The sequence below is a fragment of the Astatotilapia calliptera genome, chromosome 18, assembly GCF_900246225.1.
Source record: "Astatotilapia calliptera chromosome 18, fAstCal1.2, whole genome shotgun sequence".
NCBI lineage: Eukaryota > Metazoa > Chordata > Actinopteri > Cichliformes > Cichlidae > Astatotilapia > Astatotilapia calliptera.
The window spans coordinates 27,740,784-27,766,580 of NC_039319.1; the positions used below are offsets into that span (position 1 = coordinate 27,740,784).

Sequence of the window (25,797 nt, forward strand, 5' to 3'; positions counted from 1 at the left end):
AAACTTTGTTTTGCTCCTGCTTTATTTTTAAATACGCACACTTGTATGCTTGTGTGTTGTTGATGATGATGATTACCGGTAATAGAAATGTGAGTAAGGTACCGAACTCAGGTTTGCTCCCGCTTTATTTTTAAATACGCATACGGTACTTGTATGCGCCCTATAATCCAGTGTGCCTTATGTGTGTGTTAAATACAGTAATGGCACACATAACTGAGACTGCGCCTTTTAGTACAGTGCGTCTTATGGTCGTGAAAATACGGTAAGGAACTATAGCCAACAGCATCTTAAACGCAAACCAGACAGTTTTAACAGATAAAAAAAAATTAAATTGAAAAATTGTACCCACTCGCTTGTATTCAGAGATACTGCCAGAAAACACCTGCTGTGATCAGAGACTAATACCACTCTGCTGAGAGCCCACTACACCCAATGAATACAGATCCCTTTAAAAGTAAAGTAGCCTTCTTTTTAAATGATTAAAAAATAATAATTTTAGCATAAAGAATTCAGCAGACTGTGGAGAAATGCAATCTGAGCAACAATATGATTTAAGATAAATAAATTGGTATATTATACAACTTTATAGTCACAAGTGTGACACAAATAAATAGTCAAGCATCTATACCATTGCCAAATCATGATTAATGACTGCAAATGTGTATGGTGCCATTGTTCAAGCTCTATGTAAATTCAGAATATGTCCAACTGCTGGAAACAACACAGGTGGATTTTATACCTTGATTATTAAGGTGATGGATATTTATCCAAATATGTTCATTTTGGAACTAATTTAGTTTGGTTTATATAGATTTAATACAACTTTGCATTAATGCCAAAGACAGACAGATCATTTATTCTTACCTTTGTAACTCTGGAGGTGGAGTTCTTTTTCTCTTGAGAGGACGAGGATGAACCGGATGATTGAGAAGATGAGGACCCAGAGTCCGATTCTGAGGAAGAGGAATCGGATGATGATCTTTGTCTTGTTCGTATCCTTTCCTTCTTTGAATCTCTTCCTCTCTGCTCCGCTCCACTCACTGAGCTTGACAAACCCTTGCTTTCATCAGCTTCTTTTACTTTTTTGATGGACTCCTTGGCAACCTGTTCAGTCTTTCCTGAAGCTGCCTGTTCTTTATCCTCCAACACTAGCCTTGTGGCTCTTTCTTCTTTGGGACCCATTTCAGTAATAACAGCAGTGTCCTCCTCAGACTGGATCCTCACAGATCCCGGTGGTGCAGCAGCAACCTGCTGATTTGTCCGTAGCTCTGAATCTTCCTGTTTAACTGAGGGCCTATGTCCTTCAGACTGTCCTTTCCCAACAGTGGTGGGATAAGTGACAGGTGAGGTGCGAGGCTGTGGGCTATCAGAAAATGTACGGGGCCGCTTAATAACCATAGACGTGGATGAGGGTTGTGCTCGGTCCATTACGAACCGGAATTTTTTAAATGACGAGTGTGGTGAAAGAGATGTTGTTGAAATGGTTGCACTACACTCTGCTGCTTGGCCTTCGCTCTGGGGTTCTGGAGCACGGATTTGTTCCCGGTCTCCTGCCTCTGCTGACGAGTTTATAGCGGGTCCTGTGGAGAGGGGGTGAGGAGTTGGCAGGGGTGTGAGACCAGCCTCAAGGCCACATTTGGATGGAGAAAGGTGACTCTCACTCTCCTTTTCAGCCACCCCAGTTTTATCTTTCTCCAGCTCCAGCTTCCTCTCCCGCTCCTCCTTTTCTTTCTGCACTGCTTTCTCATTCTCCAGCCTTTCATGTTCAAGAGCTTTTTCCCTTTCTTGCTCCAGAGCTCTCTCCATCTCTTTTCTTGCCCTTTCTAGTTCTTCTTGCTGTAGGGCTCTCTCTAGCTTTTCCTTTCTCTCTTTCTCAATTCTCTCCTGTTCAAGAGCCGCCCGTCTCTCTGCCCTCTCTTTTTCCACCCTCTCTCGTTCCAAGGCCTTTTCCCTCTCTATCCTCTCTCGCTCTAAAGCTTTCTCTCTTTCAACTCGTTCTCTTTCTCTTCGCTCTAACTCCAAGGCCTTCTCCCTCTCCAGCCTTTCTAGCTCTAAAGCTTTTTCTCTTTCTCTTCTCTCCAACTCCAAGGCCTTCTCCCTCTCCAACCTTTCTAGCTCTAGAGCCTTTTCTCTCTCGATCCTCTCTTGCTCTAAGGCTTTTTCACGTTCTATCCTCTCCTGCTCCAAAGCCTTTTCCTTCTCTAACCTTTCCCGTTCCAGAGCCTCTTCTCTCTCAATCCTCTCAGCCTCCAGAGCTCTTTCTCTTTCTAGCCTTTCTCGCTCACGCTCCAAAGCTGCTCTCTCCATTTCTTCTCTCTCGCGCTTTTCCCTCTCCTCCCTTTCTCTCTGCAGCCGTTCTTGCTCCAGAAGTTTAAGTCTTTGAAGCTCAGCCTGCCTTTCAAGCTCCAAGGCCCTCATTTGCTCTTCCCTCTCTTTAGCCAAAGCTTGCTCCCTCTCCTGTCTCTCTTTTTCTAGAGCAAGTTCCTTCTCCTTCTGCAAAGCCTTCTCTCTCTCTTCCTTTTCTAAGGCCTGCTGTTGCTCAAACCTCTCTCTCTCCAAAGCTTGCTCTCTTTCTCGCTCCAGTGCTAGGGCTCTCTCTCGCTCTTCCGCCGCGGTACGTTCTTGCCGACGTTTTCTCAGCTTCTCTTGTCTTTCTAGGTCAGACTCCATCTCTCTGACCCTCTCGTCAGGCACAGTGGGCTCAAGTGTACTCACAGGTACTTGAATATGAGCTGAATGTGCTCCTGTAACACCCTGATTGGTGCCTGGCATTATTGGAAATGGTACATGCTCTGCAGTGTTAGAGGTGTGAGTGGTGGCAGATACCAGGCTCTCTGGTGGTCCTCTGCCAGGAAATGATGTAGCTGAGGATGAATTGCTTTCTTGCCTATCAGCTTCGCCATCAGTGCCATGCCATCCTCCTCCGGAGAAAGCACCTTCTGACTCCATTTTACGTGCCAGAAGGGTTAGTGGGCCAGGCCTGCGTTCAGCATGTCCACTCCTTTGTGGCTCAGGGCTGCTACTACGGCTACCACCGCTGGAGGAACCAGAGCTGGAAGAACTGGGGGAACGCCTGGCTTGGGGAACATCTGGACTAGGTGGACTCTGTTTAGGGGTGTCAGGCAAAGGGAATGATAATTCTGGTGGAGGGGAAGGAGGCGGTGTTGGCTGGCGGAGTTGAGGTGACAAAAGAGAAGGGATGTGTTGCTGCTGCGGTTGACGGGACGCTGCAGACCTCTCCCTTGTTGTGGGTCCCCTGGCTGGCTCTCTGAAGTTTCTCCTTCGAGCGCTGCTGTCCCAGTCGTCATCGTCACCGTCCTCGTCACCATCCTCGCTGTCGTCATCGTCGCTGTCACCTGGGACTTCACTTGATGCAGAGCCTCTCTCTGGCCTTTGCTCAGCGGCAGGAACACGCATGGGCACAGAGCCAGAAGCAGGTGGACTGGACATGTCAGCCTCCTGGTTTCTGTTTGCTTGGCCCTCATTTACCGCACCCAACAATCCCTCTTCACCAGAGGTGCCAGCTGGCTTGTGCTGCTCAGGTAATGCTGGTGTGACATCCTGACAAGAACAGAAAGGGAGTGCAGATTTATTTATTATCCCCTCCCACAAGTTTAATCAGAAAGTTACTTTTACACCTAACACTTAAGAAGAGAAAGTACAATCTAACCTGGGCTGGAGGAGGACACGGTGTACTATTGTTGACTTCTGCGTGCTCCTCTTGCTCTGTTCACAAAAGAGAAATAAACATAAAAATCACAAGATTTTACAATAACCATCCATAATGTGTACAGTATTTTATTCAACACAACTTGCCATTTGTATCATATGCTTCACGAGCCTCTCTCTCCAGACGCTGCCTCAGTAGCTCCTGTTGCTTAGCCAGATACTGCTTTATAAAGCTGTTCTGGCTCATTTCCTCACCAATCTAAACACACAGAGAAATTTTGAAATACAATGCAAGATCTCAAGGCTAATAACGCATACTTTTTGCAGACATTTATGAGGTTGTGTAAATGCACGGTTTGCCATATATACATAAAAGGCCATCACTTATCAAGACACTTCAGCCTTTTATATGAAACTAAAACTATCTTTGAGATTCACACCTGAGAGTTTGGCTGTAGTCCAATATGAGCTGTGGAGGTCCTCTGCAAGTTCTCCAGCATGAGAGCCTGTTAGTGAGATAAGAGATGTTTTTAGAAAAAAGGAGAACACTCTTTCATGGGCAACCTTGTAGCTGCACTCTATTCAGTAGTATGTTTTATCACATCCGCTGATATTTCCGCCCTTGACAAAATATAATGAGTTTCTATGTACTAAATGTAACAAATATCCTTAAGCATCGCTGCTCCTCTTTTATAATAATGTTAGACTTGGAGAATTTTGTCTTTGATACTTTTTTTAGAAAGCCTGCGGTTGTGAGAAACTACAAAACTTGTTGACAAACGAAGGAGGATGATATGCAACAATGTTCCCATGTAAGATGGTAAAGGACATGGGAGTCTGTCAAACAATAATTGACAAGGTTACTCTAAAGCTGTGGTCAAACACCAACCAGTGATCAACTTATCTTAAATTTCATTGATCACCAATGAAACACCTTGTATAAATCTATGCACTATTACTACTACTTTATTCATGATCTATTACTTTGCACGTAGACATAGTTGATCTTTTACATTGCTATTATGTCCATTATAATGTCACTGTCATTATCAGATGCTGGTAGGACGAAACTGTTAATAACCCAATGGCTTTATATGAGCTTTGCAAGTACGTTAGCTGGTAACTACGACTAAAATAATCAACATATTCTGGGTTTTGTGAGAAAAGAACCACTGTCTGGCGTAATATAGGTTATATAAACGCAACGCAAACAAACAGTAAAGCGTTGATGGCTCAGTGAAATAATGCAATCGGGACTGCCCAGTAACAAAAAGAAAAGAACGCCTTAGCTATCTTAATAAGGTTTGACGATCTGTCGCAATGAAAAACAAACAAGCTCAAGACCAACGGCAGCTCACGGGCCTGCTGCAGATTTTGAGGGAAACTACTCCTAAAACTAGCCAATGCGTTTACCAACAAAAACGGCAAGAACGTTAATTAAAAATTGCGGGTTAGCCGCTAAAAGTTGTCGATTTTCTCATTAACTCTAAGTGGTGAAATGTTAATCTGCTGGACAAACTCACAAGAGCAGTGTACACATCGTTAAAAGCAGCATACACAGCAGCAAGCGAGTCGCTAAGGCCACTGATCAACTCATAGCGTTAGCCAGGAGAGCTAACGAGCTAACGGGACAACATCAACCCGAGACACAGTTTAGGATTAGCCGATAAGTTGAGTGAAGTGCCAGTCTTTCCGTAGCTGGAACATTTCTACAGGGCCACAGCACTGCATAACCACAGCGCTGACAAAATAAAGACATTTACAGCTGGTGAATGAGCTTTAACCTCGATAACTCTACTACGCTCAGCAGTAACGATACTCAGTTGTCGGCCCTCGAGAGAGCATCAGCCCGTCTCTTCGTTAACGTTAGCTTGCAGCGACCGTGGCACCATATATCGCAGTAAAACTCACCCCCTTGAGTCTTTTGATGAGAGTATTCTTCTGGCCGCTCTTCGACAGCCCCCTCTCCTCGAGAGCGGCCTTTAAGTCCGCTACTCGAAGGGACTGGAGCGGTCTCCCGTCCAGCGTAACGTCTTCAAGGTCCGCCATTTTCCGTTCCTCTTGTCAGTTCCCAGCGAGAGCGACGATCAACGCCTTCATCGACGTCACGTCATCGCCGACGACTTCCCCCCGAAATCAAATATCAAATAAAATAAAACGTTTATAAATATTTTAAATCCCAGACTAAACCAAAATTACTTTCATAAGCCAAATGTATTACTTGAAATGGCATCGTTAAAAAATTATGGTATTTATATTTAGATGTTGTATGCGCCACATCTTGCGCAACATCTGCGCAAACCTGACTTCCTACACAGCACAACTAGTTAACTGCACCCCCGCTTCCTGTTAGCAGCTCTGGATTTACGTGACTGTCGTTCGGCTTCTCTGCACCTCGACTATGTCGGTAGTGAGTTGATATACGTTTTAAAATAATGGGGAGTCACAACTCCATATCTTAAAGGTAGTTATTAGCTAGCAATAGCGACTTTAAAGTCAGAGCCCGCCCGTTTGTGCTCCTTAAACAAAACGTTAAGCTAAGCTAAATGGATTATTGAGCTGTTTAAGATGTCGTGGTTTAATTATGTCAGTCAAAGCTCAAGTCAACACCAGCCCACTGACAATCAAGGAATTGCAGGCATCCTGTGCAGTTCTCCCAACCCAGTGTTCACGTGCCCTGTAAGTTTCCCTTCTCCCAGCTTGGGTGAATTTCCCCCAGCTCCTCAAGGTGTAGTCAGCCCTCCCAGCCTCGAGAAGCTGTCCTGCGCTTCTCCGAGTGCAGGTCAAGTTAGAGAGCCCGAACCCATCTCCTACGTAACCTTCCAGGAGCAGCGGTGTGTCCTGAGCTGGTTCCAGAGCTGGACTCCCGTTCAGAGGGAGCGGTTTCTCCAGGACCTTCTGGGGAAAGCTGTGCCGGGGAAAGTGTGCACCCTCCTAGACTCACTCAGCACTCTCCAGGTACTTTATGCAAACTTGCAAACACATGGTCTGGAGAGGAGTGCCATTTCTAGTAAATAACTGGCGCTTTCTTCCTCTGTGTAGGTTAAAGACAAACTTCCAAACATCTTTGAATGCCAGCTCCGCCTGTGGACGCAGTGGTTTGAGTCTTGGGGAGAAGAGGAGAGGAATCATTTCCTACACATGCTGGAAGAGCGGGACCCGGATTTTGTTACCCACTTTTACAGGAGTGTAGCGGGTACAGCAGGAAGAGACTGAGCAATGTTTGCATTGTGATAGAAAAGCAAGTAATAAAGGGGTGATGTGTGGTGTGGAAAACACATTCTCTGAGTCTCTTTGTAGAAAATTTAGCCTTCTTGTAGATCGTAGTGTTCGTATACGTTTTGTAAATAAAATTCTGCATGCCTGCTCCGCCGGGTTTTTTTTAAAGTTTTTAATTGATTGACACGAATTTGTAAATAAACAGGTTTAACATCTAGCTGTGGGTTAATATCTAAACAGGCTTAGCTCTTCTGTGAGGCAATTAACACATCTGGAATAACATGGACAAGAAACACTTTTTTTTGATAACGAGAATAAACAAAATATTTTAGTAATGAATTTTATTAATAGGCACCTGCTGAGACACTCAGGGACACCTTACATAGAATCAAATATCAAAATCACAGTATTGATAAAAATAACAGCTGGTAAAAACCATAGAGTTAACAGCATGATTCAAATCAAAGAGAGTAGGCAGACTTAAGGTTGGCTTTAAAGACAGGGAGAGAATGCTGCAAGCATGGTATATTTGTTTTACTGTCTGAAGCATTTAATAGCAACAGTAGCAGAAATATGTGCACTTATTCTTCAGTTATTTTATTTCCCATACTCGTAAATGTCACACATTTTGACATGGGTGCGGACAGAACTTCTCGTGACCCTTATTTTATCCAGTCAGTTGCTCCAGGAGTAATTAAAACTACTGGATTTGGAGCGCTGCCATCTTCTACACAGAAATTGACAAATGGATAAATTTTTCCTGTGAAGCGCTGACCTACAAAAGAATACATATGAGTTCTGGACCCTGAATCATAAAACGAGATGGTTCCCTTTTTGTAATCTAGCAGGATACCCAGGGTAACTGGTTGTATCTCAGTAGGAATGGGAACCGTTCTCCTCTGCTCTATAGCTCTGTACTGACCCTGTTTGTCCAGGACTATAGTCCAGTAATCATTGTTTGGACTGAAGGGTATTGATCCCTTTCTTCGAGAAGATTCACTGGTCATCCCAAGGTGGTAACAGGTCTTTCCAGCTACTGAAACCTCCCAGTAATGCTTGCCAGATGAGAAGCCAGTGGCACCTAGGGCCCCCAGAATCACATCAAACCGTCTTGGATTGTTGGGGACGTCTTGTATAAAATCTGCAGTGGACATCTCGGTTTCATCATCAGATAAAACTATTCTTGGGTGCGCTGTGTCTGGATCGAAGGTCATCTTTGCTGTTAAAAGAAACACCATCTGAAATCAGCATGCAGTGAAACAACCCTGATAACACAGATGGCATAATTTAACCTTAATGTGAAAAATGTAAGGGTGTGCTTTAAAGTTATATAGACGTTTTCACACAACAGGCTGTTGTATGCAGCGTGAGTAGTCGTGTATTTTTTTTTCATGGCATCTGTGCAGCTTTATTAGCTTTAAACAAAAGTGCAAAGAAAAAGAAAAAAGAAACAAACTTTCGTGTGTGACTCACAGGTATGGATGGTCTTTTCTTCTATATCACCTAGTTCCCTTTGAAGCCCTGAGGGCAGAGTAAGAAGAGAATGTCTGTCAGAGGATTTTGTGTCATAACAGTTTACTCTTTGTATGTTTCTGGGCTAAACTAGAAGTTCTACAATTTCCTGAGGTTTGTTTTTCTCAGCTTGCAGGTCTAACAAGAAGATTAAATTATCCAATTAAGAATCTCACATTCACTACTACCCACTTTCCCATATTATACTGAATCTGCTCATTCTGTGGCTTGAACATACTGTCAATATTATTCTGCAGTTTGTTATTCTCCCTGTTCTGTCTTTGTAACTCCTGCTCCAACTGGTTGAGCTTGGCATCCTTCTGATGTAGCTCCTGCAGCTGGCGGTCTGCATCATCATGGCACTGCTGCAAATCTCTTCGCAAGTCTGTTTGATGAAATACATACTTCAGAACCTCAAGGAGTGCATCTGTACAATATATCCACACAATAATAATGTGGTCACATTGGGAATCTTACCTTCACACTCCTCTGGCGGTTGAGAGCAGCACATCTTCAGCTCTGTGACTTCCTGCTTTAGGTCTGACAGAGGGAGAGAGATTAAACATGAACCAGCTAAATGAGAGTCACATTTGGATAGTTTTGGATGTTTTGAGAAATGCATTTATTTGTCCTTGTTTAATTTTAGATGAAAAGATGTCAGAAAGTAAAGTCTATTTATTAAGCACTTTTCATAGACAGACAGTCGCAACATGCTCCAAAGAAAGTACACTCTCTGTCAGTTCCAAGGTTTGATGTTTCCAGACATAAAGAAAATCTGGTTCTTATCATACCAGACAGAAATTAAGTAAATACAACCTCAGATGGACAAAAAGTAGTTCAAAAACAAGAAGCAGTGTGTGGAAAATGAACTACACCATTAGTGAACTACACCACTCTTTCAATGATGAGGATGTAACATCCTGGACAGGGAGGAACGGTGATTTGAGCGTGGAGTCAAGGAGGCCATTTAAGTGAAAAGGGAAAATCATCTCTGAATCGAGAAGGGGGCCTAAGGGTACATCTTTTGCCATCTTACAATGCTGTGATTGCAGCCATTCCCCAACTCTCTGTGAATGGGACTCATGGCCATTGGTCAGTGGTCTTTGATCAGTGGTGGTTGATCAATGGTCATGAGAATTTGCATAATTAAGATTAAGGAACTGACCTCCCAGCCCATTGTTCCTCAGTGGGCTGGTTTCAGTCATTATGCAAATGTACTGTTTATAAGATTGGGGAGACCTGCAGTCAGCTGAGACTGAAGAAGTCACTTGGATGAGTGACGAAACGTTTCTCCCACTAAAAAAAACAAACAAACAAAAAACGCCACATCCAGATGAACAGAATCAACTTTGGGAGAACTACACCCTTATTGCTTCCATAGGAATTAGGAGGGTAAGTGGCAGGGTTGAAAGGCCATTTCCAAAAAAAAAAAAAAAAAAGTCCCTAATTCTACAGTGAGAGAATCGCGAAAGTGGAAAATATTCAAGACAGTGGCTAGGATATTGCAGCAAATTTATCATGCTATACTCAGAGAAACTGGGGCAAAAAGTGCTACATCTGAGACTCTATAAGCCTCAGTTCACATGTTAAATGTTAAAGTTCATGACAGTAAAACTAGAAAAAGACCGAAAAAGTTGTTTGGAGAAGACTCAAGTGAGAGAGTTTTATTGTGAAATACGGGACAGCCTGATAATCTGTCTAAGGGCCGAGAACAGAGTATCGTTACTGCCGAGCGTAGTAAGAGTTATCAAGGTTAACGTTCATTCACCAGCTATAAAAGCCCCTATTTGTTTACTGCAGCCACAGGACCCGGGCACCTCACAGTCACTGAGTCACTCATAAATGCATCTGTTTTTCCATACAGTGCTTCTGCCTTTTGGTTTAGGTTTTGTTAGGTAAACAATGACGGTGTAATATATCATGTTTTGCAGTTCATCTGTGCTTGTATTTAAGACCCAATACTTTCTTTTTACACTGACTGATTGTATTGCCACTAGCTAGTTAGCTTAACATAAAGACTGCAAAAAAAGGGAAAACAGCTTGCCCGCCTCTATTTCTGCTCAGCAATTTGTCTAATCCATACATGACAAACATCGAGTTAGAAAATAGTCGAGTACATAACAAGTAGAGAAAGCCAGGTTAGCTGTTGCCCATAATTTTCAGTTCCTGTTAGCTAAATGAATGCATTATACTATAAGAGTTAAACAGATGTTTAAATCCAACCCTGATACATGTTTGCGACAAAATATCAAATTAATTTTGTGACTACCTGCAATATAAAATACAAACCTTTGTTTGCAGCTTCAAGTTTTTTATTCTTTGTTTCTTGTGTTTTTAGTTTCTTCTCCACGTCTGACAAAGAAAGTAAAAAAGTACTTTTAAACAGGATTTAAGATCAAGCAGAAATGTGTTGCAGGTCTTCAAAATATTAATGAGATTGACTCTACATGCACTAAATTGTTAAATGACTGACCTTTGATTTTGTCAGATGTCTGCGTTTCAGCCTCTTTCAGTTTCGCCCTCAGATCAGCAATCTCCATCACTAGTGGAAATACAAAAAACTGGAATATTATATCGTACTAAAAGGACATGAACAGCATGACACCAAAAAGCAAATTCAACAATATTCATACCATATTTAAAATTCTCTGCATCTATATGCTCAAGTTGACTTTCAGTGTCATCCAACTGCCTCTCTTTCAACTTTAGTCTCCTTTGAAGGTCTGAAAATGCGTCGAGATTAATAAACACAACCATTAGCTTAATATACAGGTTACTTCATGCAAAATATAGATTTCAAAGTTTGTTCTGTACCTGCAAGGCTCTTAGTATGAGCCTCTTTGAGGGCTGCTATGTTATTTTCCAGTGGTTTAATTTGCTCGTGAAGCTCCATAATCTGAGCAGCTAAAACAAAACACAAACATTATGGACTCTGATGCTGTTTGATATTTCATCCTTGTTGCTGACTGAACCAGAGCAAAATACTTACACAGATTAGCAATATTTATATCTTTTCTATCCAGCAGGTCTGTCTTTTGTTGTATCTCATTCCTGATGGCCTCCAGTTGATCTTCCAGATCTACAAAAACAGGCAAAAGTGATGTTTTATGTCCTTAAAATATCTGTAGTATTACTATGATCACATCTGAGGAAAGCCCACTGCATCCCACCTTTAATTTGTGCTTCTTGTGTCTCATTCTTCCTGTTTTGTTGCTTCTTCAGTCTTGCTATTTCATCTTGCTGATTCAAGATCTGAAATGCTATTAAAAAAGAAAATCATCTTCATGCATGATCAGTGCATCCAGGTAAGGAAATCCCCGAAAAATTAAGTCTGTTCATCCGGACGTAGCGTTTTCAGTGGGAGAAATGTTCCGTCACTTGAAAACACTCACTGAAAGCACTACATTCAGATAAACAGACTTTTTGTGATAAACATACATGTGCATACATATTAAAGACAAAGAAGAAGAGAGCGAGGGAAGTATTTTATTCTGACTGTTACTCACTCAGCTTAATATTTTCATTCTGTTCATCTTTAATTCCCTCTATCAAAGAATTGAGCTCTTCTTGACGTGCTGGAGAAAAGATGAGGAATGACTTTTTTTTTCCCACCGAATGCATGTATTTTATTTTTTAAGAAGTCATTGCTTTACACTATGTGCAGGTAAGATATGTCACTCACCTTTAATCTTCTCGTCATCTGTATTATTTTCAGCCACAGTGACCAGTTTCTCGATTTCTGTTTGTAGTGCAATAATCTGCAGAACTGAAAGAAGGTTGGAACACTGATAAGTATTTGTACCTCAGTTAGTAATCTGGATTCTTTCAGCAGGTTGTTTGTACTCACGTCGTTGTGGTTGAGTGCTTCTCTCTTTCAGCTCTTTTGTTAGTTTGTCCAGCTCCTTGTTCTTTTCATCTATGGCTTTTTGGAGCTCTGCAGATCAGACAAAACTTTGTTATGAGTAAATGTAAATATTTATTTAGCTAATATTAAAGCTGTACAACAACCCTTTAATGTACACCATGTGAATACTGGACCCCAGTAGCGCTGCTTACTTGACTTGACAATGAAACACACTCACCATCAACCTTGGATTTGGACACAGAGTTGTTCATTTGTGCTTTCAGTTGCTCCACTTGCTGAGTTAATGTAGAAATTTGTAGAGCTGAAAGAATCAGTCAGAATAAACATCAGCGTTCACTGTTCTCATCTAAGACACATGAAAATGTGCACAACATCTGCGAATAGTAAAACATTGAGAATGTGGAGAAAGAAATCATGGCAATATATTTTTTTTGACATATTAAGATATATTCAGATATTTTAATATTCAGATAGTATGATGTCATCATATCACATAGCAACCACCCAGTAAAGGGCTAAAAAGTTCCTTTTCTTATCAATTATGCTCCTATAAAAACATAAATGTATTTTTATTGCACAACATTAACATCTACTTTAAATTCAAAAAGTCTGATTGACACCATCCTATTGCAAAAACCTAGCAAGTGGCTAAAAATGACATTTTTTGCCTTTATGCACCTACATGCACCTCCTTTTATTTGGATATTATCTTATTATGAGGCAGCTAGTTTTATTTATATTCACAAAGTTGAATTACACATGCCTACCAACCACCTAGGACCTTGTGAGATTACCCCAACCCCCAATGTGATTAAGTATATCAATCAGCCAGCTGCACAAATAGGCCAAACACTACAGTGGCACTACTGTAGCGTGGGCATGCCATGTAGTAGTAATTATAATAAATAATGCAGTACATTTGCAGCTCTTGCTTGACCATGAGTGACTCAGGCGTTCCCCTAATAACTACAAAATTGCATCATCATGAATTAAACCTTTTTTGTTGAAGGTGATAAAAAGTTAAGTAAAATATGATTTACAGCTTCTAAAATCTTCACTTTTAAATCAATATCATAGGGAAAAAAATGAATATATTATGATGAATTTGACAGCTTAGAAAGTTTTTTATTCAGAGATTCAACACTCACCAAGTGAAGTAACAGAGCTCGATTTGGACTGCAGCTCCTTGATTTTGTCATTCAGGTTTTGCTGCAGATCTGCACAGAGACATTTATTATGGGTGCTGATCACAGACAACAGTTTTCTGTATTTAGCAAGAACAGCAAGTCAAAGATTACACTCACCTGTAATTTTCTGCTTATCATCTGAACATCTTTCTGTCTCGTTCAGTTTTTCCTGCAAGTCTAAGAGAAAGGTTACATTACTAAGCAATAGTCTAGGCATTATTTTTTGATACAGGTCAGCATGAAAGCTCATATTGTTATATTTTGTTGGCTTTCAGTGGGTTTTGACTATGAGTTTGTAAAACTATTAATTCCAGGTTTCTCCAATAATTCAGTTCAGTTCACTTTTATTTATACAGTGCCAAATCACAACAACAGTTGCCTCAAGGCGCTGTGCTTTGGTGACAGAGGGAAGGAAAAACTCCCTTTTAACAGGAACAAATCTCTGGCAGAACCAGGGAGGGGCAGCAATCTGCGGAGACCGGCCGAAACTTGCAAGCATCTTAAAATCAACTTAATCCTTCTTGTTGCAGAAACTTAAACATGCCACGGATGAACTTACCGAGGATCACTTCCTGATCACGAGAATGCTCCAACTCTTTAACCTTCAGTTGTTTTCTGAGATCTAACAAAATGTTAAGTTAGCTTCAGGTGAAGAAGGTATCAGAGGTGATACTTGCTTTTAGAGATCAAAAGAAAAATACTTACTAGAAATTGTAGCAGCACTTTCTTTATCCTCAGCTGTCTTAACTTTTTCAAGGTTTTCAAGTTGGCTTTGCAGATCAGTGATGTTCAAAACTGAGGAACAGAGGAAGAAAGAATCAAAGCAGAACTTTTTTCCTTCATCATTTCTGCAGACACTGCAGTCTTTCTTGACTTACTCAGGTTGGCATTTTCCTGGTTCTTCTGTTTCAGCTCATTGACATGTTTCTCCAGCTCTCCCTTCTTGGCTGCAAGCTCATTTGTGATCTCTGAGGTCATTTTAAAGAAGTTAAAACAGGTTTATTGGTCAGACACGAGAGATCATCGTACACGTTTTGTACTGTGAATTACAAAAGCTACCAAGTTTCTTTATCTCTCACACTTATTTTGTTTTTTCTACAAGGATGGGGAAAACTAAAACTCTCACTTGCCCCACATCTGACTCCTCTGTGCTTCTGCCTGCTCACTTGTATTTGTCACACTCTTATCACTAGAGGAAAAGCACAATGGGAGATACTTACCAGTTAGCTTACTGGTTTGTAGAGTCTCGCGGTTTGACAGCAGATTCTGCAGGTGCTTCACCTGACTCTGCAGATTCAGGATTTTCAGTGCTAAAGCACAAAGAAGCAAAAAGAGTAGTTTGCTATAAGACATGCTGTGAGAGAATTACTTCATGAGAGGGAAAAAGGCAAAAAGAAAGAAAATTCAACTTGTCAGTGAACCTTTGTGCTCACAGTTACTTCATACTCACTCAGTTTGGTGTTATCTCGATCACTGCTGCCTATTTGAGCCATGAGTGTGTCTATTCTGTTTTGTAGCGCTGCAAAAAACAGTGAATTGTATTAATAACATTTAGTCATCTACTATGACTTTGTGTCACCCTCAATCAGCACCTTAAACCTTAAAGTACCTTTTATCTGGTCACCAGCTGTCCCATTCACATCCTTGTTCTGCAGGTCCCATATCTCATTCTGGAGCTCAATGATTTGTAAAACTGAAACAAACAAACATCTGATGAATGACAGGTAAGGTTTGGTTGTGAAATGTTCCTTTTTGACAAAGTTTATAGTTAGGGCTGGATCAAATGACTCTGAGCAGTTACACTGCAACATGCTGAAGCTGCTAGTGTTTCATCTTCACTAACCCGAATCACCTTTTTGCTCTCTGTGCTTATATCCCACTTTGCATTTAATGATTAGTTATTGTTCTGTCTCCCTCTCCTTATCCTCATCCGGTAATGGCAGATGATTTCCCCTCTGCCTGATTCAGCCAGGGGTTTCTTCCTGTTAAAAGGAAGTTTTTCCTTTCCACCATCACCAAGTGCTGTTTTCTGATTGTTCATATACTGTGCTTAGACAGTATTTTGAGACAGATGCGACAGGTGAGCAAATTCTTTATGAAACCATTAAAAAGTATCCCAGTTTTTCAACTGTGATGCTTCTTAAGACACAGCAGTTAACATGTCCAAACCAAGGGACTACATGTATTTTCAGTCAGGATGGGTAAATAATGGCATCGTGTGGGAGCTGAAGAACAATAAATTTATTTTTAAAGCAAAGGTAAGTGCTATATAGCTAGCTTAAACAAAGTACCATGCGTAAATCTTATGTTTTGTTGACCTGGACATTTACAGTGTAGAGCCAGAAAAGTTCTAGTAGTATTAATATGTCATATTATTGTCATAATATAACATTAAAGTTAACAAAGTAGTTTTCCAGTGTCAGGTAAATCATTCCTCTTAAATGACTGCCAATGACAGTCCGGATTTCAGTGGAGAAGCAGGGATTTGTGTGATTTGGACTGTGAGGTGTGGTTAGGAGAGGTGTGCTCACGTTTTGCTGCATTTTGGCTAAGTTAAATTTGAAGATAATCAAAGGATGGCTGGAGGGCAAAGGGCCACTGTACTGTTTTGTCCACCAGGTGGGCATGTCCCAGTAGCTCTGACATCACATGGAAACTATGGTTTGGACCAAATGTTGTCAATTGCCCCCAGAGGCTTAGTGTTGCAATAATAGGCAGCGGGTTGTCAGACTGTTTAAACAGTGTTGATCACAGAGTACAGCAGTGCACTCACCCACTCTCGGGTTGGCAAGCAATTCCTCCATTTCTGCAGTCTTAGTAATCAGTTCATCTTGCTTCTTCTCCAGTTGCATCTGCAGCTCTGTGGGGAATCAGAGAGAAACAGATATATGACTTGAGGTCATATTTGTTTCACATTTTTCCTCCAGGAAGTGTGCTGACTATGACAGCTGATACTCACGTGAGATGATTTCTGGATCTTTTGAGTTTGAGATCTGCTCCTTCAAAGCCCTCACTTCAGCCTTCATGTCGATCACATTCAGGACTAACAGAGACAAACGTGAGCAGATATGACGGCACAGATTAGTTCTGAAATATAATGTGAGGATGTGAGCAAAAAAAAAAAAGAGAGACTTTAACTGCACCGCACTCACGCAGAGCAGTTTTGAAGTCTTTCGTTTTGTTCAGTTCTGCAATCTTATCTTCAACTTCAGTCTTCAGCTCTGATTAAAAAAAGAAAAAAAGAAAAAACAGTCATATCAAAAACTCAGGCTCAGAAACTTTCAGGTTGAAGTCAGATTTACAACTTACGGTTTCGTTGTTGCTCGAGTCCAGAGCATTCTTGAGTTTTTAATTGCAGTTTTTTCTCCAACTCTGAATCAAAAGAAACAAACAACTAAAATTGGATCTCTGCACAAAACTCTTTAATATGATGGATATATTCAGAAAAAAACCCCTGATTTGTGTCTTTGTCTTTTTAAAAAAAGAGATCTGGAGGACTTACTCAAAACAAATTAAAAGGACTGAAAGCGCCTTTTCCATTAGTCTCTACTGGGATGGGCTCGCCATGACTGCAGGTAATTAAGCTAATGGAAAACTCTGAAAACCGTGGCAAGTTGATCCGAGTAGATACCGGTACTATAAGGGGCTAAAGATTATGTTGTAAATTTTTATCTCAAGATATAAAATGCTATATAATGTGAATGTTAGCTTACCATAAAGATTGGAAAGAAGGGGAAACAGCTAGCCTCCCTAAAGCTAACTACATGATTCCTAAAGACAAATTAACATGTTTTACTTTATTTGTTTAATCTACAGCAAAAGCCTTGCAAAGGAATTACATGTCACACTTATTCTGCTCATGTTCAACAATTACTGTAATCCATATGTGCCAAACAGAGTTGGAAAATAGAAGTAAGCAGATAAATCCAGGCGAGCTGTTGCTCATTAAGAGGATGTGTATTGTTAGCTTAGCCACTGAAGCTAATTTAAGGAAGTCAGACTTGAATTTTGAAATGAAATTATACCAAACTTTTTTTTAGAGAATTTGGCTATATTCCATTCAACACAGTGCAAATAGCTTGTAACTGAAAAACTAAAATGTACAAAAATGGTCCCAGGGCCTCAGAAGGGTTTTAATTGTAGTCTGTGTGCTAAGCTAAGCTAATGAGCTGTTGCATTATACTATAAGAGTTAAATAATAATAATGGATTGGATTTATATAGCGCTTTTCAAGTCACCCAAAGCGCTTTACAATGCCACTATTCATTCACTCTCACATTCACACACTGGTGGAGGCAGCTACAGTTGTAGCCACAGCTGCCCTGGGGCAGACTGACAGAAGCGAGGCTGCCATATCGTGCCATCTGCCACTCTGGCCAACACTAGTAGGCGGTAGGGTAAAGTGTCTTGCCCAAGGACACAACGACCAGGACAGAGAACCCGGAGATCGAACCGGCGACCTTCCGGTTACAGATACGCTTCCCACGGTCGCCCAACAAAAATAAAATACAAACCTTTGTTTGCAGCTTCAAGTTTTTTATTCTCAGCTTCTTGTGTTTTTAGTTTCTTCTCCACGTCTGACAAAGAAAGTAAAAAAGTACTTTTAAACAGGATTTAAGATCAAGCAGAAATGTGTTGCAGGTCTTCAAAATATTTATGAGACTGACTCTACATGCACTAAATTGTTAAATGACTGCAAAAATCTCAAACCTTTGATTTTTTTGTCAGATGTCTGCGTCACCGCCTTTTTCAGTTTCACCCTCAGATCAGCAATCTCCATCACTAGTGGAAATACAAAAAACTGGAATATTATATCGTACTAAAAGGACATGAACAGCATGACACCAAAAAGCAAATTCAACAATATTCATACCATATTTAAAATTCTCTGCATCTATATGCTCAAGTTGACTTTCAGTGTCATCCAGCTGCCTCTCTTTCAACTTTAGTCTCCTTTGAAGGTCTGAAAGTGAGTTGAGATTAATAAACACAACCATTAGCTTAATATACAGGTTACTTCATGCAATATACATTTCAAAGTTTCTTCTGTACCTGCAAGGCTCTCAGTATGAGCCTCTTTGAGGGCTGCTATGTTATCTTCCAGTTCTTTAATTTGCACTTCAAGCTCCATAATCTGAGCAGCTAAAACAAAACACAAACGTTATGGACTCGGATGCTGTTTGATATTTCACTCCTTGTTGCTGACTGAACCAGAACTCATGACTGAACTCATACCACTTCTTGTGTTTCTCTGATTTCTCATGGCCTCCAGTTGATCTTCCAGATCTACAAAAATAGGCAAAAGTGATGTTTTATGTCCTTAAATATTTGTAGTATTACTATGATCGCATTTGAGGAGAGCCCACCTTTAATTTTTGCTTCTTGTGCCTGATTCTTCTTTTCTTCTTCCTTCTTCAGTCTTGCTATTTCAGCTTGCTGATTCAAGATCTGAAATGCTACAAAAAAGGTTTATGCATATATAACAAGAAGAGAGTGAGGGAAGTATTTTACTCTGACTGTTACTCACTCAGCTTAATGTTTTCACCCTGTTCATCTTTAACTCCATCAATCAAATAAGTGAGCTTTCCTTGAAGTACTGGGAAAAAAAGATGATTTTTTCAAGAAGAAAAAACAAAACAGAAATGATCCTATTTTTGCTTTACACTTGTTACTTTACGCAGGTAAGATATGTCACTCACCTTTAATCTTCTCCTCATCTCTATCATTTTCCGCCACAGTGTCCAGTTTCTCGATTTCTGTTTGCAGTGCAATAATCTGCAGAACTGAAAGAAGGTTGGAACACTTATAAGTATTTGTACTTGAGTAAGTAATCTGGATTCTTTCAGCAGGTTGTTTGTACTCACGTCTACGTGGTTGAGTGCTTCTCTCTTTCAGCTCTTTTGTTAGTTTGTCCAGCTCCTCGTTCTTTTCATCTATGGCTTTTTGGAGCTCTGCAGATCAGACAAAACTTTGTTTGGGGGGGATTTATGCGTAAATGTAAATATTTATTTAGCTAATATTAAAGCTGTACAACAACCCTTTAATGTACACCATGTGAATACTGGACCCCAGTAGCGCTGCTTACTTGACTTGACAATGAAACACACTCACCATCAACCTTGGATTTGGACACAGAGTTGTTCATTTGTGCTTTCAGTTGCTCCACTTGCTGAGTTAATGTAGAAATTTGTAGAGCTGAAAGAATCAGTCAGAATAAACATCAGCGTTCACTGTTCTCATCTAAGACACATGAAAATGTGCACAACATCTGTGCATGTGCCCAATGTAAGTTGTGTTTTTAGCAAAGGCTCTGATTTTAACAACTATGATCCATATAAGAAATTTTGTGAATACCAGCTAGGACACTTTCTATTTGGACAGGCTGAGCATGGGGCAAATTAGCTGGATCACCTGCTGAGGCATGTGTGTGTCCAGAGGTGGCCTATCAGCTGTCTAAACACCTATTAAAAGGAAGCTAGCTGGATACTGGAGGAGAGAGGCCCCAGATATAAGGAGGAACGCGCGAAGGCCAGGAGAAAAAGAGGGACCCGCTGGTTGATCGTGGGGGTGCGGTGCCTCATCTGGAGACGGACCAGTCAGCATGACATGGCAACCCAGTCCCGACAGCAGGAACGGCGACAGTAGGAGACAACGTGTGTGATTAGTAGCAGGGGAGAGGTATACCTCTGCCTACATTTGTGAGTAGTGTCTCCACTGTCATTCACTGGGTGCAGCCGTGTTGGCAGAGGGTTGCCATGGCTATAAGCCAAGGCCGCTTCCGGGACGATGGTTCTAGCACCTATTTGTTTATTTACAGGGCGATGACGCAAGTGGAGCCGCGGTGGTATCGAGCGACGGACGCCAGTGTGTGATGGGCCCAGTGAGAGGACGAGAGGGGGATAGACCCATATGGAAAAGATATGTATAAATCTTATAAAGTTTGCATCTGTCTTGTGTGAAACTTGTATGAAAAGCATACAAGAGTAAAAACAGATGTAAGATCCCTTGAAAAATTATATAAATGAAACTTGTATGTTTTGGATACTTACTAAAACAATATATGAAAGTGGCCACTTTCATGAGTAAATCTTATAAGCCTTATATGATTCACTATATGAAGTAGGCCACATCTTATGCAAGTCTTTTATAAGTTTTTACTATTTCTTTTCCATATGGGGAGGCTCCTCCCCGTCAGCCTGGGACGAGGCTGGCGTGGACCCCCCTCCGCAAAGGGAATTTCTGTCCAGCTCATGAACACCTAACAAACATTCATCCTGGACTGTGGACAGTTACATCAGGGAACCGAATGGGATTTTAGTGCATGCAGAGAATTATATTTTTAGCAGTTTTTGAAGTGGGTTTTTTTTTTATTCCTGGGGGATTTTAGTATATTAATAACATTTTATTGTATACTTTTTTCTTATTAGTATTTGGGTTGTTTTATTCCTACTGTCCGTCTCGGGAATAAACTGTTTCTGATCAGGCCTGCTTCATCATTGTGCCCGGGGTTTCTGATTCGCTCCCCCCCCCTGTATTTAAAAGAACCATCCTCTTTAGTATGACATTCTTGCTCACCGGCTTTAGTGTCTACATTACATCTCTCTCAGGTTGGCTTCACCACAAACTCATTAACTGTGAGGAAGTATAATAAAACACTGAGAGTGTGATGAAACAAGTCAGGGAGACAGTTTATATTAGTGACACATTATTAAAACCTTTTTTTTTTAATATATTAAAATGCTCTGTCTGTCTGTGTGTTTGTTTCTTTGACTGCAAACTAGACCATCTGGAACTAAGCATTAAAAATTAGCATACAAATACATCTCAAGCTCCTGAAGGTTCTAACTTATCAGATATTTTGGCCTCATCATATTGCCAATCAACCACCTAGCAAAGGACTTATGTGTCCCTTTCTTTGCAATTATGCACCTGTAAGACCACATAAAAGCATTTTTATTACACAACATTAAAATCTGCAAACAACCCTGCAATGGGCTAAAATGACCTGTTTTTAGGTTTTATGCAGCTTTAACACCTTGTGAAAACATCCTTATTTCCATTCCAGAATAATAGCATGTCTCTATAATAATTGCACAAATGCCGTCATATCAATCATTAACATCTATATATGTTTTTAAAGAAAACATTCAAATTATTTGGATTTCCATATGTATTATATTTCTTCCATTTCCCACCCCAATATCACGTTTTCCATTTGCATTTGTTTCACCTGCCTCTTTCTGTGTATGTCACCCGTACGTCACTCAGAGGTCATGAAAATTTGTTCAAGTCACCACTACACGAGGAATGAATAATTAGAAATAAAATCCTTAAAAATCAGCATGAGCAGACAATGGTAATGCTGAAGACATTTGACCATGAGGACTGCAGGAACCATAGCACCATTACTGCTAAATATTATGAAAAACTACATTTTTAGTTTAAAATGTTTTGTGGCTGTTGTTAATCATTCCTGCTGTAGTGTACATTGTATATTACAATTTGGATCTTACATTTTTTTGACCAAAGATATCAATACATTTGCTATACTCCTTAAGTCTCTCTTTTAAAGCTACAGTTTTCACGTGTACGTTTTTGTGATAGTCAGGGGCCATGCCAATATTACAGCAGTCCACGTAAATGTCAAACCCAAGCTTTACAGGTCAGGTTTTGTTTGTTTTTAAAACTGAACGTACTATGTACACCGAATAATCATCCAACTCATCATCTCAAAACAATGTAAGAGCTTACTTTTTTACTTAATAATTTAGGGCAACTTATTCATTGACTATGTTGTCTCCAAAGAATACAAATATCATTTTTAATGGTATATTATGTTTATATTTTTTTTGCTCTTTGTAAGAATTTTTTAGAAACCAAATATGACTATATAGTCACATAACAAAAATGTTAAGAATGATGAGAAACTAACCACACATCTCTGTGCCATACATGAGCAAAGCAAAAAGCACGTTAGCATTATTTAGCCACAGAGCTGAATTAGGCATGCCTGCCAACCACCAAGCATTAAAAGAGAAAACTTTGCTCAATATGATTATATCTGTTGGCCAAGTGCACAAACATGGCAAACATTAATATAGCACTATCATTGTGTACTATTAGGCATGCACCACTAATGATGATACACAATGCAGTAAATATCTTGGTGTTATTCTTATGGTCTTTCAGGGTTTTTAATCAGTAAATATACCTACATGTATCATGATGTATTATTTATTATTGTCCTGTAATGTATCAAGTGTTGCAACACTGTGAGCTTCTTAACGGCTTCTAATATCTTCCCTTTTAAAATAATTTCACCGAGATCAGAAATAAATTGGTTAAATATGATCAACTGGATGGTGGAAGATGGAGCATATTAATACAGTACAGCTAACAGATTCAACACTCACCAAGTGAAGTAACAGAGCTCGATTTGGACTGCAGCTCCTTGATTTTGTCATTCAGGTTTTGCTGCAGATCTGCACAGAGACATTTATTATGGGTGCTGATCACAGACAACAGTTTTCTATATTGAGAAAGAACAGCAAGTCAAAGATTACACTCACCTGTAATTGTCTGCTCATAATCTGAACAGCTTTCTGTCTCGTTCAGTTTTTCCTGCAAGTCTAAGAGAAAGGTTACATTACTAAGCAATAGTCTAGGCATTATTTTTTGATACAGGTCAGCATGAAAGCTCATATTGTTATATTTTGTTGGCTTTCAGTGGGTTTTGACTATGAGTTTGTAAAACTATTAATTCCAGGTTTCTCCAATAATTCAGTTCAGTTCACTTTTATTTATACAGTGCCAAATCACAACAACAGTTGCCTCAAGGCGCTGTGCTTTGGTGACAGAGGGAAGGAAAAACTCCCTTTTAACAGGAACAAATCTCTGGCAGAACCAGGGAGGGGCAGCAATCTGCGGAGACCGGCCGAAACTTGCAAGCATCTTAAAATCAACTTAATCCTTCTTGTTGCAGAAACTTAAACATGCCACGGATGAACTTACCGAGGATCACTTCCTGATCACGAGAATGCTCCAACTCTTTAACCTTCAGTTGTTTTCTGAGATCTAACAAAATGTAAAGTTAGCTTCAGGTGAAGAAGGTATCAGAGGTGATACTTGCTTTTAGAGATCAAAAGAAAAATACTTACTAGAAATTGTAGCAGCACTTTCTTTATCCTCAGCTGTCTTAACTTTTTCAAGGTTTTCAAGTTGGCTTTGCAGATCAGTGATGTTCAAAACTGAGGAACAGAGGAAGAAAGAATCAAAGCAGAACTTTTTTCCTTCATCATTTCTGCAGACACTGCAGTCTTTCTTGACTTACTCAGGTTGGCATTTTCCTGGTTCTTCTGTTTCAGCTCATTGACATGTTTCTCCAGCTCTCCCTTCTTGGCTGCAAGCTCATTTGTGATCTCTGAGGTCATTTTAAAGAAGTTAAAACAGGTTTATTGGTCAGACACGAGAGATCATCGTACACGTTTTGTACTGTGAATTACAAAAGCTACCAAGTTTCTTTATCTCTCACACTTATTTTGTTTTTTCTACAAGGATGGGGAAAACTAAAACTCTCACTTGCCCCACATCTGACTCCTCTGTGCTTCTGCCTGCTCACTTGTATTTGTCACACTCTTATCACTAGAGGAAAAGCACAATGGGAGATACTTACCAGTTAGCTCACTGGTTTGTTGAGATTCGCGGTTTGACAGCAGATTCTGCAGGTGCTTCACCTGACTCTGCAGATTCAGGATTTTCAGTGCTAAAGCACAAAGAAGCAAAAAGAGTAGTTTGCTATAAGACATGCTGTGAGAGAATTACTTCATGAGAGGGAAAAAGGTAAAAAGAAAGAAAATTCAACTTGTCAGTGAACCTTTGTGCTCACAGTTACTTCATACTCACTCAGTTTGGTGTTATCTCGATCACTGCTGCCTATTTGAGCCATGAGTGTGTCTATTCTGTTTTGTAGCGCTGCAAAAAACAGTGAATTGTATTAATAACATTTAGTCATCTACTATGACTTTGTGTCACCCTCAATCAGCACCTTAAACCTTAAAGTACCTTTTATCTGGTCACCAGCTGTCCCATTCACATCCTTGTTCTGCAGGTCCCATATCTCATTCTGGAGCTCAATGATTTGTAAAACTGAAACAAACAAACATCTGATGAATGACAGGTAAGGTTTGGTTGTGTCATTTAGAGGGATATTTTAAATGGAAATGTGTGTCAGTGCAACTAAATTGCAAAAACATGACAGAAACACATTCTTTTCCCAGTATGATGGTGATTTTACAAATCTTAGCTTCTTCTAAAATTATGCAAAGTTACACCCATCAAGATCATTTGTTCTTTAACACCATGCAGACATTAAGCTAACTGATTTATAGGCCTTTTCCAAGTAGAGAAGGTCCCCATGTGAAAAGTATCCACTGCACAGAACGCACAGAGCAGGAAATCCTGGCCCCCAAATGTTGTCAATTGCCCCCAGAGGCTTAGTATTGCAATAATAGGCAGCGGGTTGTCAGACTGTTTAAACAGTGTTGATCACAGAGTACAGCAGTGCACTCACCCACTCTCGGGTTGGCAAGCAATTCCTCCATTTCTGCAGTCTTAGTAATCAGTTCATCTTGCTTCTTCTCCAGTTGCATCTGCAGCTCTGTGGGGAATCAGAGAGAAACAGATATATGACTTGAGGTCATATTTGTTTCACATTTTTCCTCCAGGAAGTGTGCTGACTATGACAGCTGATACTCACGTGAGATGATTTCTGGATCTTTTGAGTTTGAGATCTGCTCCTTCAAAGCCCTCACTTCAGCCTTCGTGTTGATCACATTCAGGACTAACAGAGACAAACGTGAGCAGATATGACGGCACAGATTAGTTCTGAAATATAATGTGAGGATGTGAGCAAAAAAAAAAAAAGGAGAGACTTTAACTGCACCGCACTCACGCAGAGCAGTTTTGAAGTCTTTTGTCTTGTTCAGTTCTGCAATCTTATCTTCAACTTCAGTCTTCAGCTCTGACAAAAAATAAATCAGTCACATCAAAACTCAGTCTCAGACACTCTGAGGTCAAAGTCAGATTCGCAACTTACGGTTTCGTTGTTGCTCGAGTCCAGAGCACTCATGTGTCTTTAACAGCAGTTGCCTCTCCAACTCTGCTCAGTGAAAAAGGAAATCCAAGTTAACAAAAACTGTCTCTGACACAAACTGTTAGTTATGGATCTATTCAGAAAAACAAAATCAACTCACCTGCGAATTTATCCTTCATAAGAGCATATTCCCTGTTTTTGTTTTGAAGAAACATCTGAAGGACTTTAAAAGAAAAGAAATGGACTGAAACACT

The 25,797-nt window shown here is 40.3% G+C and overlaps 2 protein-coding genes across 3 annotated transcripts in view; one reads left to right on the forward strand and one right to left on the reverse strand.

The window, feature by feature from the left end:
• The window catches only part of LOC113010840 (uncharacterized), a 50,891-nt gene that overhangs the window by 16,201 nt on the left and 8,893 nt on the right, over positions 1–25,797 (reverse strand). The window contains exons 27-80 of the mRNA XM_026150067.1: positions 25,704–25,766; positions 25,547–25,609; positions 25,403–25,471; positions 25,208–25,291; positions 25,022–25,108; positions 24,514–24,597; positions 24,355–24,423; positions 24,125–24,214; positions 23,783–23,872; positions 23,610–23,699; positions 23,464–23,526; positions 23,022–23,081; positions 22,866–22,934; positions 19,564–19,647; positions 19,317–19,403; positions 19,152–19,235; positions 18,980–19,048; positions 18,819–18,908; positions 18,688–18,738; positions 18,505–18,594; positions 18,326–18,415; positions 18,163–18,234; positions 17,967–18,029; positions 16,762–16,824; positions 16,605–16,673; positions 16,412–16,495; positions 16,226–16,312; positions 15,062–15,145; positions 14,903–14,971; positions 14,673–14,762; positions 14,331–14,420; positions 14,158–14,247; positions 14,012–14,074; positions 13,570–13,629; positions 13,414–13,482; positions 12,483–12,566; positions 12,248–12,334; positions 12,083–12,166; positions 11,907–11,975; positions 11,571–11,660; positions 11,390–11,479; positions 11,215–11,304; positions 11,034–11,123; positions 10,874–10,942; positions 10,690–10,752; positions 8,878–8,940; positions 8,639–8,785; positions 8,362–8,409; positions 7,554–8,107; positions 5,581–5,727; positions 4,110–4,175; positions 3,817–3,928; positions 3,671–3,726; positions 865–3,561 (exon numbers count right to left, since the gene is read on the reverse strand). Coding sequence (XP_026005852.1) covers positions 865–3,561; positions 3,671–3,726; positions 3,817–3,928; positions 4,110–4,175; positions 5,581–5,727; positions 7,554–8,107; positions 8,362–8,409; positions 8,639–8,785; positions 8,878–8,940; positions 10,690–10,752; positions 10,874–10,942; positions 11,034–11,123; positions 11,215–11,304; positions 11,390–11,479; positions 11,571–11,660; positions 11,907–11,975; positions 12,083–12,166; positions 12,248–12,334; positions 12,483–12,566; positions 13,414–13,482; positions 13,570–13,629; positions 14,012–14,074; positions 14,158–14,247; positions 14,331–14,420; positions 14,673–14,762; positions 14,903–14,971; positions 15,062–15,145; positions 16,226–16,312; positions 16,412–16,495; positions 16,605–16,673; positions 16,762–16,824; positions 17,967–18,029; positions 18,163–18,234; positions 18,326–18,415; positions 18,505–18,594; positions 18,688–18,738; positions 18,819–18,908; positions 18,980–19,048; positions 19,152–19,235; positions 19,317–19,403; positions 19,564–19,647; positions 22,866–22,934; positions 23,022–23,081; positions 23,464–23,526; positions 23,610–23,699; positions 23,783–23,872; positions 24,125–24,214; positions 24,355–24,423; positions 24,514–24,597; positions 25,022–25,108; positions 25,208–25,291; positions 25,403–25,471; positions 25,547–25,609; positions 25,704–25,766 — 7,385 coding nt within the window. The remainder of the gene's footprint in view (positions 1–864; positions 3,562–3,670; positions 3,727–3,816; positions 3,929–4,109; positions 4,176–5,580; positions 5,728–7,553; positions 8,108–8,361; positions 8,410–8,638; positions 8,786–8,877; positions 8,941–10,689; positions 10,753–10,873; positions 10,943–11,033; positions 11,124–11,214; positions 11,305–11,389; positions 11,480–11,570; positions 11,661–11,906; positions 11,976–12,082; positions 12,167–12,247; positions 12,335–12,482; positions 12,567–13,413; positions 13,483–13,569; positions 13,630–14,011; positions 14,075–14,157; positions 14,248–14,330; positions 14,421–14,672; positions 14,763–14,902; positions 14,972–15,061; positions 15,146–16,225; positions 16,313–16,411; positions 16,496–16,604; positions 16,674–16,761; positions 16,825–17,966; positions 18,030–18,162; positions 18,235–18,325; positions 18,416–18,504; positions 18,595–18,687; positions 18,739–18,818; positions 18,909–18,979; positions 19,049–19,151; positions 19,236–19,316; positions 19,404–19,563; positions 19,648–22,865; positions 22,935–23,021; positions 23,082–23,463; positions 23,527–23,609; positions 23,700–23,782; positions 23,873–24,124; positions 24,215–24,354; positions 24,424–24,513; positions 24,598–25,021; positions 25,109–25,207; positions 25,292–25,402; positions 25,472–25,546; positions 25,610–25,703; positions 25,767–25,797) is intronic.
• Positions 5,874–6,942, forward strand: c18h14orf119 (chromosome 18 C14orf119 homolog). Of its 2 annotated transcripts, XM_026150900.1 has the most exons (3): positions 5,874–6,348; positions 6,496–6,627; positions 6,712–6,942. In XM_026150900.1, exons 1-3 carry the CDS (start codon positions 6,238–6,240, stop codon positions 6,883–6,885), a joined length of 417 nt encoding a protein of 138 aa, XP_026006685.1. In that variant the 5' UTR covers positions 5,874–6,237; the 3' UTR covers positions 6,886–6,942. The 2 variants fall into 2 exon arrangements, with proteins under 2 accessions (XP_026006685.1, XP_026006684.1); XM_026150899.1 differs by having other exon boundaries at positions 5,881–6,627.

What these genes read in the sequence shown, in the direction of transcription:
- c18h14orf119 (XM_026150899.1), top strand. Translation starts at nt 6,238, where the DNA reads ATGTCGTGGTTTAATTATGTCAGTCAAAGCTCAAGTCAACACCAGCCC. An exon ending in ACTCACTCAGCACTCTCCAG is followed by an intron (nt 6,628 to 6,711) that starts GTACTTTATGCA and finishes TCCTCTGTGTAG; the next exon opens with GTTAAAGACAAACTTCCAAA.